This window comes from Papio anubis, chromosome 3 (assembly GCF_008728515.1).
Source record: "Papio anubis isolate 15944 chromosome 3, Panubis1.0, whole genome shotgun sequence".
NCBI classification, from domain to species: domain Eukaryota; kingdom Metazoa; phylum Chordata; class Mammalia; order Primates; family Cercopithecidae; genus Papio; species Papio anubis.
Genome location: NC_044978.1, coordinates 99,526,541 through 99,540,053, shown reverse-complemented (window position 1 = coordinate 99,540,053; position 13,513 = coordinate 99,526,541). Strand labels below are relative to the sequence as shown.

Sequence of the window (13,513 nt, the reverse complement as noted above, 5' to 3'; positions counted from 1 at the left end):
AAAGTTCACTTCCTCAAGAGCAGCCTTCCCAGACCACCCATCTAAAATACACTCTTCCATTCACCCTTGTCACTCTGTCTCATTGTTGGTTCTTTTTAAGTTTGGGAATTTTTGAAAGTTTTTTCGTAGCACTTATCACTGCCTGAAATTATCTTTTTTTTTTTTTTTTTTTGAGACAGAGTCTTGCTCTGTTGCCCAGGCTGGAGTGCAGTGGTACGATCTTGGCTCAATGCAACCTCTTCCTCCTGGGTTCAAGTGATTCTTCTGCCTCAGCCTCCTGAGTAGCTGGGACTACAGGCGTATGCCACCACTCCCGGCTAATTTTTGTATTTTTAATAGAGACAGGGTTTTGCCGTGTTGGCCAGGCTGGTCTCAAACTCTTGACCTCAAGTGATCTGCCCATCTTGGCCTCCCAAAGTACTAGGATTAAAGTTGTGAGCCACCATGCCTGGCCATCCTGATTATCTACTTGTTTACTTCTTTTTTTGTTTTGTTTTGTTTTTTCAAGACAGTCTCACTCTGTAGCCCAGGCTGGAGTGCAGGGCCGTGATCTCCACTCACTGCAACCTCCGCCTCCCAAGTCCTGGTTCAAGCAGTTCTCCTCCCTCAACCTCCTCGAATAGCTGGGATTACAGGCATGCACCACCATGCCCAGCTATCTTATATTTTTAGTAGAGATGGGGTTTCACAGTGTTGGCCAGGATGGTCTTGAACTCCTGGCCCCAAGTGACGCGCCAGCCTTGGCCTCCCAAAGTGCTGGCATTACATGTGAGCCACCATGCCCGGCCTGCTTTTTGTTTTTTGAGACAGGGTGGCGTTCTGTCACCCAGGCTAGAGTGCAATGGTGTGATCTCGGCTTACCGCAACCTCTGCCTGCTGGGTTCAAGCAATTCTCATGCCTCAGCTTCCCAAGTAGCTGGAATTACAGGCATGTGCCACCATGCCCAGTTTTTTTTTTTTTAGTATTTTTAGTGAAGACAAGATTTCACCATACTGGCCAGGCTGGTTTTGAACTCTTGACCTCAAATGATCCACCCTCCTTGGCCTCCTAAAGTGCTGGGATTGGTCGGGCGCGGTGGCTCAAGCCTGTAATCCCAGCACTTTGGGAGGCCGAGACGGGCGGATCATGAGGTCAGGAGATCGAGACCATCCTGGCTAACACGGTGAAACCCCGTCTCTACTAAAAAATACAAAAATCTAGGCGGGCGAGGTGGCGAGCGCCTGTAGTCCCAGCTACTCGGGAGGCTGAGGCAGGAGAATGGCGTAAACTCGGGAGGCGGAGCTTGCAGTGAGCTGAGATCCGGCCACTGCAGTCCAGCCTGGGCAACAGAGCGAGACTCCATCTCAAAAAAAAAAAAAAAAAAAGTGCTGGGATTACAGGTGTGAGCCAGCATGCCCGGCCTTTGTTTACTTCTTATATTTATTATCTGTATTGGCAACTAAAACGTAAGTGTCATTGGGGTTGGCATCTTGTCTAAAGAGTGCCTGGCAGTAGAAAACACTCATACATGAATGAATAATTAGTTAAATGAAATTCTGACAACAAAAAGACAAAGGCAAATCTAGACACAGACATAGTCTGGCTCAAAAATACAGATTTCTGATCTGTCACAGCTTCATCTTTGAAAGTCAGCCTCATTCCATACCATTCCATACCCACTCCTTCCTCCCAAAAGGCCTGAGCAGTTTCGAAGTGGCTTCTGCGCCTTCTTTGCCCTTGGCCTGCCTCTGAGAGACAGTTCATCTGACTTTCTGCTCACTTCCTAGCGACCTTGAGTTCATTTACAGCCAAAGACAATAATGGGTCTGTAACTCACCAAGAATCCTTCAACCCAGGGCACTCCACCTCCCCCAATTATTGCCAAGTCTGGTTTAGGTCTGACAGCAACTGAGGCTCCACCCTCCATCCCTTCCATCTTCTCCATCCTCCCCCAGGTTAGGGGAAATCCTCTCTCCATTGTCAAGTCAAAGTGTGAAGTTTGATGAAGCTACTCAGGGCAGAGAGGTGGTTGGAAATTAGGTGGGGGTGATACTCTTTCGTCAAATTAAGGCTTGGATATTACCAAGAAGTAGGATCAAAATTACATCAGCCAGAGAAATATAAATCCATTAGACTAGATGAGGATCTTTAAAATGAGAAAAAGTTGCAGCCATGGAGTAGAAGACCCTCTCATTCCCTCTTCCCAAACCTTGAGAGTAGAACTTCACCGCCATGAAAAGTCTATGGATGCTGAGACCTGTGCACCCCTTCTCCCTGAGGCAGGCCTACAGAATTGGGCATGAAACGGCAAAGGATGGCCTCTGCTTCCACCACCATCAGAAATGTTACATTTTCACCAGCGCACCATAATATAGCAGTATCTCATTGTGAGGTATCACCTGGAGTTCTTCATCTCATGACCAAGAAAATTAAGGAGCGTAGATGCAAAGGGTGAAGTTGCAGCGAAAGTTTAATAAGCAAAGGAAGAAAGCTCTCCACAGTGGAGAGCGGACCCGGAAGAGGGTTGCTATTTTTACAGGTGACTGCAAAGGCTTTTATAAGAAACTGGTGAGGACCGGGCATCTCATTTGCATAAGATATGAATTTCTGGTAGCTCCACTTCATCCTTCTAGTGTGAGTGTGGGCCCTTAGCTAAAGTTTTACTCCGTATTGCTTCGTTCCCCTTACTGCGCATGTGTTAGGGGATGGAATTTTCCACTGCATGCATATCTGGGCAAGTCATCTCGGTAGGCTTTTATATCTGTGTGGCTGTTGGAATGTCTTAGGCAAGGCCCCCTGTGCAGATCTCCTTATCTGTGCCTGCAGCTTGATTTTTTCAGGCCGTTCTTTTGTTTGAAAGAATTTAACCAAAGACCCACCCTAACTGATGCCTGAAAGGTTTCTTCCTTTCTCCTCTCGCAGTATCTTCCCTTGTAGACTACAGCAATGTTGAAATGTTCTTGCTAAAAAGGATGCAGGGAGAAAGACAAAGTTATAAAGTAGGCATCCACAATTTTTCCATCTTGCCCCACTCCCCAGTCTAAATGAGGGGAAAGAAAAAATTAGTGGGGTCTCCAGCCTTGTCTGAAGCAGGCATCCATTATTCTGCCAGGTCAATTGCTGCAATGGAAAGCATGACCTCAAGTTTTGTCAGATGCACCAAATTTTCAAGAGAAAAGCCAGAGAGCTGAATATTTGTGTGAAATTTCCTAATTTTTAAAAGTTGGCAATTGTATCAAATTAGGATTATACTCCACTAAATATAACATAAAATCGAAAAGAACATGCAGCATAAATGAGAGAGAAATGTTTTCCTTCATTAGAGGCAGTTCAGTGGCTCCACAGAGATCAGGGATCCAGGTTCCTTCCAGCCTTCTGCTCTATCATTCCTAGGGGGTGACCTTTATCTTCATGGCCCAGTGTGGCTGCAAGAGCTCTAGCATCCAACTTCCCAGCAGAAGGATGGAGGACTGGCTGGAAAAACAAGGAGACACAGGGTATGCTTCAGGTATGTTTTAAGGGAACTGCCGCAAAACACATCTGCTTCCATCTTATTGGCTAGAACTTAGCTGCATGGTGACAGCTAATTGCAAAGGAAGCTGGGAAATGTAGTCTCTATTTCAGAGGCGCTTTCTATAGGGAATAAAGGGAGAAAGACTCTTGGGGTCAGCAATTAATAGTCTGTGTCATAGTAACTATATCAGTCAGGGTTCTCCAGAGAAACAGAACCAGTAGGAGGCACACGGCAAATCTGAAATCTTAGAAAAGACCAGCAGGCTGGAAACTCAAGCCAGATTTTTATATTACAGTCCTTCTCCAGGAAATCTCGGATTTTGCTCTTAAGGCTGTTAACTAATTAGATGAGGCCTACCCACATTATTGACAGTAGACTCCTTAAAGTCAACTGGTTGTAGATATTAATTACATCTGCAAAATATCTTCACAGCCACATCGTTATTAGTGTTGGAACAAACAACTGAGCCCCATAGCCTAACCAAGTTGACACATATAATTAACCATTACACTAATTCACAATTTTACAAAACTATGCATACAAAACAGTAGCTGTCTATGAGCAGGGTATGACCTGCAGCCTGCCAGTTTGCAGTCCTTTCTTTGCATGTCAGAGCAAGGGACTTGGCCCTTTATATAGACCTATGATGTAATAATACCCTAACCACATACCCACCATACGACTGGAATCACACATACACTGCCACAAGAGGTCTGCAGTGAAGGTCCCAAAGTCCCAGACAGTATGTAGAGAAAGAGTCCTGTTTTTTGTTTGTGTTGCTTTTACCACTGTGCTGATGGAATGCTATCTGATAACACACTTTTCTGACTCCTTTCTGACTCAGAAAATTATTTTCACTGTAAAACCCAAACCTCAGTTGCTAGGTAGTGATTTAGAGTCACAGGAGGGGGCAGTGAGGGGAGAAGGCAGGGAGCTGGGGCTAAGAAAAAGCCCAGGGCTTTGTCAGCCTATAATCACCAACCATTCTACTCACCCTACTGGGTGAGACTCTTCCATACTCACTCCAGACAGTTCTTATCTGGTGCTCCTCTTTCAAAGCTGTCATGCTGTAAAGTTGTGTTGTCACTGATTTGTAAGAGCGGTTTATATATTGTGAATATTTATTTTTTCTTTCTTATGAGTATTGTAATTGGTTTTTCTAATTTTTAAAACATTGTTTGTGATGTCTTACACTGTAATTCTGTACAGGCTTACAGCTTTTCTGAGTCTATTTGAATAATATAAGTACTAGAAATGTGGCTAAAATGGGCCCATTAAAAGCACTGGGCCAGGCACAGTGGCTCATGTCTGCAATCCCGGCACTTTGGAAGACTGAGGTGGGCAGATTGCTTGAGCTCAGGAATTTGAGACCAGCCTGGGCAACATGGTGAAATTCCATCTCTACAAAAAATTAAAAAAAAAAAACAGCTGAGTATGGTGGCATGAGCCTGTAGTCTCTGCTACTTGGGAGGCTGAGGCAGGAAGATCACTTAAGCCCAGGAGATAGAGGCTGCAGTGAGATATAATTGCACCACTGTCCTCCAGCCTAGGTGACAGAGTGAGGAAAAAATAAAAATGAAAAGAAGGAAGAAAAAAAAGCATTGACACACTTCTTTTTTTTTTTTTTTTTTTTTTTTTTTTTGAGACAGGGTCTCACTCTGTTACACAGGCTGGAGGGCAGTGACGTGATCACAGCTCACTCCCACGGTCAAGCGATCCTCCTGCCTCAGCCTCCTGCATGGCTGGGACTACCCACATGCACCACCATGCCCAGCTAATTTTTTAAATTCCTTTTAGAGACACAGTCTCACTGTATTGCCCAGGCTGGTACTGAACTCCTGGGCTCAAGTGATCTTCCTGCCTTCACCTCCCAAAGTGTTAGGATTACAGGTGTGAGCCACTGTGCCCGGCCAGCACACAAATTATATCGCCTAGAAATCAATAATTTCACTAAAAGCCAGAAGATAGAACTAAAATTATTTAGGGTAAATGTGTGTCTTGTATTTCTTAATTCAGCAACAAATTAGTTATGTTTATGCAACCATCATCATATAAAAATAAAAACAATTATAATTCAGTGGATCTTTTTTCACTTTATGGGAAGCAGGTTTGGTTTATCTGGCTTCAGTGCTTTTCCCTGCTGTTTACTTTTCACAAGTAAGTCATCTTTATCGTCATTTTGTTTTTACTGCAAAGTTCATTGGAGTCATCATTTTTGAAGAAACCAAAAATAGATGAGGTGGGCCCATATTGTGGTGGCCATTTCTCTGATCTTTAGAAAAATTGTTCTCCATATTTGAAAACTAAGAATGCTCATAGAAGGACAATCTAACAGTCTTGCTATTTATAAGACACCTGAATTGGACTCCCATTTGAATGGATGTTTATCCCTGTCAAACTTATGCTTTGGACAGCAAAACACGTAACTTTTAAATTTTTGTTATTATTTTTGAGACAGAGTCCCCTCTTGTTGCTCAGGCTAGAGTGCAGCGGCATGATTACGGCTCACATCAGCCTCGACCTCCCAGGCTCAAGCTATCCTCCCACCTCAGCTTCCCAAGTAGCTGGGACTATAGGTACATGGCACCACACCCAGCCAGTTTTTTTCCTATTTTTTGTAGAGATGAGGGCCTCACTACATTGCCGAGGCTGGTCTTGAACTCCTGGGCTCAAGCACTCCTCCTGCCTTGGCCTCCCAAAATGCTGGGATTACAGCCATGAGCCACTGTGTCCAGCCGAAACTCCTAATTTTAATGAGAATGGCATCCATTGAAGGCATTGTCCCCAATTGCTTTGTGACATCAGTCCTGGATCAAATGCAAACAGATTTTTCCTTATGACAAATTCTGCACTATAGCCCACAGTATTATATTGCTTTGCTCTGTTTTTTTTGTTTCTTTCCCTGAGGTGGAGTCTCTCTCTGTCACCCAGGGTAGAGTGCAGTGGCGCAATCTTGGCTCACTGCAACCTCTGCCTCCCGGGTTCAAGCGATTCTCCTGCCTTAGCTTCCTGAGTAGCTGGGACTATAGGCGTGCGCCACTACGCCCAGCTAATTTTTGTATTTTTAGTAGAGACGAGGTTTCATCATATTGGTCAGGCTGGTCTTGAACTCCTGACCTCGTGATCCTCCTGCTTCGGCCTCCCAAAGTGCTGGGATTATAGGCATGAGCCACCGCACCCGGCTATATTGCTTTACTCTTAACATAGATTAAATGCCTATTACCTGATAGATTTTGTATGGCACACATTCAGAACATGCATTTTCTTGCATCTCTTGCTCTTTTTCTACTCTCCTTAAGCATTCATAGGCATGCATTTTCTACTATGATGGCTTATAACAAAAATCTATAATACTCTTACTTGTGGTCATTGCTGGCTATGTAATTCGCTGAGACCAGTGCAAAATGAAAATATGGGACCTCCTCTGTAAAAAACAGGAAAAAATACAGTTAAAGATACTAATGTAATAGGGATAATAGTGATACTGGAGAACTACATGAGCTTAAACATTGCAAAACTAAGAGTTGTGATGTCATAATTTTATATAATACAATAAACAATAATCATTTATTAATGTGATGTCCTGACTACTATATTTTTCTGGCTCATTTTTCTGCAAATTCATCAAAATTTATTCTTTTCATTTCACTTTCATTTTCAATAGATATGAAATTTATGTCACACAATTTCTTTACCAATAGATAAGACTGAAAGCAACACCAGCCAGTATTGGGAAATATAAAATCACAAATAAATTTTGATAATTTTTCATTTTGTAAAGGATCTTTCTACTGATGCAGCTGTTAAGAGTGTTTCATAAACTGTGACAGCACTGATATAAATTTCTGATAAATTATTTTGAAATATAAATTTTAGTACTTCTAGAGTTGTTGGTTCTTGTGGAATAATTTTTCTAAAGGGACTTAACTCCTTAGACAACTCAGTTTTAAGTAAAAATCTGAATTTAATTTTAAGTATAAATTTATACAATGATATTTTAATGTTTCTGCAGACATAAGGAAATATTTCCTGAAACTTGTGGAGGTCTTACAAGAAACTGAAAGTGGCTTCATAATTTGTATATAATTCATAGGGCCTGTTTATGTATTCTGTCACTGACTCTTCAATTACAAGAAAAAAAAATGTTTAATTATCTTTCTGCTAAACAAGCTAAACAATTGGTTTGTACTTCCTAGGAAAATAGCATTCTTTTCTGTAGAATGTGACAATCTTTAAACTTAATTTCTGTTTCTAAGCCTGAGGTTATTTGCTTTGCAATGTTGTAGTAGTTTTCAAAACTAGACATTCTAAATGCTTCAAGAATTCTAATAACCCCCTGCTATGCTACGACTATGTTCATGTATACACTTTTATTGTATACATGTTGTACTAATTTACTGACAAGTTAGCGGAATGAGTTCCTGTCCCAGTACTCAGGGTGGAGAGTTACTATTTGTGCAGGTGATGCAGGGCTAAGCTCTGGGAAGGGACAGGCGAGCTGGTCCCTTCTCAGGCGACCAGTGGGAGCACTGCTAGTTCTGGCAATGCCCATATGCAGAGCCCTTTCCTATCTTTGGAGCCACAGCCACCACTCTCCTGACTGTTACTTCTGCTGCTGCCACCATTACCACTGCAACTGGGCCCAGGTACTGGCTCAGCTGCACTCTGGACTGCCCTGAATCATGCACACATGCATGCCTTCCTGGCTGGGGTGTTTCCACTGCTCATGTGCATGCTTCATTGTCTCACTGGCTTCACTTGCCAAACACAAATTCAAAGATAAAATCACTAAGAATTCCAAGACAGCAACAGCAGAGGATTAAACCAAGCATGGGCCCCTTCTGAGAGTGCAACTGCACAGCATATGGTCCTATAAATAGTCTATTAGGTGTCAGGATTTGGACTTTTTGTAGAAGAGAGGATAAGGTGACAAGAAAATGATGGGCACTGACAGATTTCCTCCATGATCTTAAAGCAATAGGTTGTTGATAAATCTACATCATCTTCATACTGAAATGTTTGCTCTTTGAGAGCAAGAATCTTGTCTTATGCAGCCCTGTATTCCCCATGGGACCTACCTCTGTGCCTTCCATATAGCAGATGTTAAGTACATTAGTTTGAACACATAAATTGCTATTCTTCCATTTCAGAAGGGTAACGTGTAAAGAGTTGGGAACAGGTGGTCCTTTTATTTAAGGCATTAAACTGATCAAAACTGGTATAAAAAAATCTGATCTTCTTGTCTGATCCAGGAGGAGAAATATCATTAGTAAGCATTGTGTTTTCTGTGTTCTTTCCACAAATGTGCCCTGTATAAACTTCCTGAGTTTGGTAGAGGAGAATCCTGGTTTTGCTTGCACATACAGAGCATGATGGATTTCATTTTTTCCCCTTTGTTTCTGTGTCTTAGAAGCAAAATCATAGAAGGAAACTCTGTAGACAATTTCAGATGGAAGATGAAAAAGGATTGGAAGTACAATTTGGCCATGACAATTAGGTGGGAAAGGGTGATGAAACTTATTAACCTAATAAGCTAAAGTACTTAAAGTAATAAGAAGTAACTTATTAACCTAATAAGCTAAAGTCCATCCTTTTCCATCTATTACTATGGGCTACATTTTGCACTGAACATTATTTACGTTCACTGCATAAGGACAGAAAGGAGGGATAACATTATAGAGGAATGAGTTATTTCCCATTTACTGGATTACATGGTTCCTGTGGCATGAATTTTTTTTAACCTCAAAGATTTTACACAATCTACATGTCAAAAATTCCTGATTGGCTGGGCATGGTGGCTCACGCCTGTAATGCCAGCACTTTGGGAGGCCGAGGCTGGCGGATCACCTGAGGTCAGGAGTTCGAGGCCAGCCTGGCCAACATGGTGAAATCCTGTCTCTACTAATACAAAAATTAGTGGGGCACGGTGGCAAGTGCCTGTAATCTCAGTTACTCGGGAGGCTGAGGCAGGAGAATCGCTTGAACCCGGGAGACAGAGGTTGCACTGAGCCAAGATCCCACCACTGCACTCCAGTCTGGGTGTCTTGGGAAAAAAAAATTCATGATCACTAGTCATGCTATTAATTAATAGCAGATCACAGGATTATAGGTCTAGATGTGAGGAAGCAAGAAATCTCAAAGTGCTGATTTTTTTTTTTTTAAGTTTATGGGAAGAACAAATATTAAAGATCTCAGTCTCTAAAGACTAATCACTGTCTTCTTCACCAACAGGTCTTAATCTTAATATTTTGAAGGGTAAATATATTTATTCCAATTCCCACAAATGCTGTATTTCTCTAATAAAACCTGATAAAGGCTGGGTGTGGTGGCCCCTGCCTATAGTCCTAGCTACTCGGGAGACTGAAGTGGGAGGACAGCTTGAGCCCCAGGAGGTTGAGGCTGGTGTGAGCCGTAATTATGCCGTTGCACTCCACCCTGGGTGACAGAGTGAGACCCTGTCTCAAAGAAAAAAAAAAACCAAAAATCGAAAAACCTGACAAAAAGATGTGGATAAGATTGTAACAGTTTATGGATTCCCAGACAAGTATTTTGGCTTTCATTTTACTTCCTCTTTATGAGAATTGTTACCAGATTCTTGGTAATATAAATGCACAATTGGATGCATTTCACACGTGTCAATATAAACTGCATTCAATCTTTGAAAGAAAGATATTATTGCAATTCTGCAACAGAGTAAAGTAAGCCAGGGGACTAGTTACTTATGCAGATAACAGTAACAGAGTCATATTTTTAATAAATGTTGAGTGTCTGCTATATATCAGGCACTTTAATAGTGCTGGGGATATATCTGTGAACAACACAATAAAAACAAAAACAAAAATGTTTGCCCTCATGTAGCTCACATTACATTGAGGAAACACAAGCAAAAAATAATGTACCTAAGTGTGTTGGAGGCCAAAAGGTTGAGGGTCATGATCAACTCAGTATACCACTGGAGGCTATATGAGTAAACAGCAAACTTTCTCATAAACGCAGAATGTTGGCAAACTGACAAACTGCGTCTGCCACTAGAAGGAATGCTGAGAGCAGTCGTGCCCCAAGCATGGTGTTTATTGTGATTAGGTATATCTGAAGCCTATTAGTAATAATATGAACCTGTGATCAATTAAACAGCTGACCAATCGTTACCTCCTCCTCCCTGCTCTTTCTACCCAATAAATAAGAAGGGCTGTGAAAACTCAGGGACTGCCTTTGCTCACTAGAAGCGGGGAGCTCTCTTCTTTCCTGGTTCCCCTTCCTTTAAAATAGTTTCTTTTGTCTTAAGTTTACATTTCTACATCCGTCCCTTCCTTCAGCCTTGTAATGACAGTCTCAAGCAGTATTAGTGGCAGTCAGTCACATAAGTGAAAAAGTACATTGTAGAGGTTTATTTCTACAGAACAAACCACCTTCAAAACCAGGTGACTCAGAACAGTAAGTATTTATTATTGCTCACTAGAGCAAATGGAAAGGAAAATGGAAATGTGTGTGTGATAGAGAGAGAGGAAGAGGAAGAGAGAGGGAGAGGTACAAGGGGGTTGGGTTGCAATTTTAAATAAGGGGATCACCTTATTGAGAAGGCAGCTGTGGTATGCAGCCTCTTTGATGGTCCCCAGTAGTCTGAATTTCCTGGGCTTCTTTGAGTATTCTCTTTCTTTGAGTATGGGCTGGACCTAGTAACTCCTTTCTAACAAAGAGAATATGGCAAAAGTGACAAGACTTTTCCAAGATTAAGTTATAATGAGATTGTCTTCCTTTGTGGACGCTCTTGCTTGCTTTAATTTCCAAGATTAAGTTATAAAGAGATTGTCTTCCTTTGTGGGCGCCCTTGCTTGCTTGCTCTGATGGAAGCTGTGTACCATGTTGTGAGATGCTCTATGCAGAGGTCCCTCCATAGAGGCAAGGAGCTGAAGGAGGCCCCAGCCAATGAGGGGCCCTTTTCTTTTCTTTCTTTCTTTTTTTTCTTTTTTTTTTTTGAGACAGGGTCTCCCTTTGTTACCCAGGCTGGAGTACAGTGGGGTTATCTTGACTCACTGCAACCTCTACCTCCTGGGCTCAAGAGATCCTCCCACCTCAGCCTCCCAAGTAGTTGGGACTACAGGTGCAAGCAACCACACCCGGCTAATTTTTGTATTTTTTGTAGATGTGGGGTTTTGTCATGTTCCCCAGGCTGATCTTGAACTCCTGAGCTCAAACAATCCACCTGCCTTGGCCTCCGAAAGTGCTGAAATTACAGGTGTGAGCCACTGTGCCTGGCCTGGAACTAGGGCCTTTAGTTCTAGAGCCCATGGGGAACTGAACCCCACTAACAACCATGTGAGTGGGCTTGAAGGTGGGTCCTCCCTCAGTAGAGCAAGAGCCCTGGGGACATCTTGACTGCAGAGAATCCTTGAGGCCGAGGCACCCAGCTAAGTTGTACCTGGAATCCTGACCCCAGAAACAATGAGATAATAGATGTTTTTAGATCCTAAGACTTGGAGTCTTAGGGGACTAAAGACTGTTACACAGCAGTAGATAACTAATACAGTGATGTTTGAACAAAGACTTGAAGAAGCTGAGTGAGAAGGCCATGCGGCTGTCTTGGAGAAGTGCATTCCAGGCAGAGGAAAAGCCAGTGCAGAGACACTGAAGCATGGCATGACTGATGTGTATAAGGAGTATCATATACATGATCATCTACAGTCCACTGAGGAGAACAGCAGACGAGGTAACGTGTATGACTGGAGGCCACAGCATATTGGGCCTAGTGGGTTATTAGAACTTTAGCCTTACTCCGAGAGAAATTGGCAGCTGCGTTGCAGGGTTTGGAGACAGTAGTGGCATGATCTCATTTATGTTTGTGAAAGATCACTCTAGCTTGTGTTGAGAATTGTCTGTAAGGTATAAGGGGGAAAACAGAGAGCTCACTTAGTCGGTTGCAATAATCTAGGCAAGAAATGAATGAAAATCACGATGGTAGTTAGTAGAAAGATGATAACAGAGGTAGATTCTGGACATGCTCTAAATGTAGACCCACTGATTTCTGGATTGTGAAAGAAAGAAGAGTCAAGGAAGACTCCATGGCTTTTGGTTCGAGTAAGTGAAAAAACAGGAAGAATGTAGGTGGCTCAGGTGCGGGGAAGAGGAAAATCAGAAATTCACCTTTAATCATGTCTAACTTAAGAACAGCTAGTGCTGTTCAAGTCAAGTAGAGCTGTTAAGTAGGCAACTGGATATATGAGTCTAGAGGTCAGGGTGATGTCTGGGCTGAATATATAAATTTAGGAGTTGTCAGCATATAAATAGTGTTTAAAATTATGAGACTGAATGAGTTCACCAAGTATTGATAAAGAAAGGGACCCAGGACTGAGAACTGGGGCAATTCAACATTCAGACATCAGAAAACAGAAGAGATCAGCAGAGGAACCTGGGAAGGAACAGCCAGGGAGGTAGGAGGAAAATCCAGTGTAATGTCTCAGAACCAATTAAAGAACGCATCTTAAATGAGGTAACCAACTGCTACTATGCTGGGATGAACACTGAGAAACAACTGTGAGGTTTAGCAGTGTGGTCATTGGAGACCTTTTCAAGAGCAGTTTAATAAAGTTCTGAGAGCTAAAAATATAAAAATTTAAAAAGTGACTATAGGGGGTTTAGCAGTGGGAGGGAAGGACTGATGTTAGAACAGACTAATCTTTCCAGGAGCTTTGCTGCCAAGGAACTAGTGAAATCAGGTGGTATCTGGTGAGGGAAATGGAGTTAGGTTTTAAAAAGATATTTGGGGCCAGGCTCGGTGGCTCATGCCTGTAATCCCAGCACTTTGGGAGGCCAAGGCAGGTGGATTACTTGAGGTCAGGAGTTTGAGACCAGCCTGGTCAACATGGTGAAACCCCATCTCTACTAAAAATATGAAAATTAGCTGGGCGTGGTGGCACACTCCTATAATCTCAGTTAGTCGGGAGGCTGAGGCAGGAGAATCACTTGAACCTGGGAGTGGAGCTTGCAGTAAGCTGGGATCACACTACTGCACTCCAGCCTGG

General features: G+C 42.5%; 1 protein-coding gene across 4 annotated transcripts in view; it reads right to left on the bottom strand.

Moving 5' to 3' along the window:
* Positions 1-2,432: 2,432 nt before the first annotated feature.
* SRD5A3 (steroid 5 alpha-reductase 3) overlaps positions 2,433-13,513 on the bottom strand; it is a 41,558-nt gene continuing 30,477 nt past the window's right edge. For 2 of the 4 annotated variants that reach the window (XM_031664459.1, XM_031664460.1), the window contains 3 exons: positions 6,855-6,918; positions 4,518-4,580; positions 2,433-3,454 (listed from right to left, as the gene is read on the bottom strand). In XM_031664459.1, the coding sequence (XP_031520319.1) occupies positions 3,370-3,454; positions 4,518-4,580; positions 6,855-6,918 (212 nt within the window). In that variant the 3' untranslated portion in view covers positions 2,433-3,369. The remainder of the gene's footprint in view (positions 3,455-4,517; positions 4,581-6,854; positions 6,919-13,513) is intronic. The other 2 variants (XM_017958810.3, XM_017958809.3) reach the window with 2 other exon arrangements.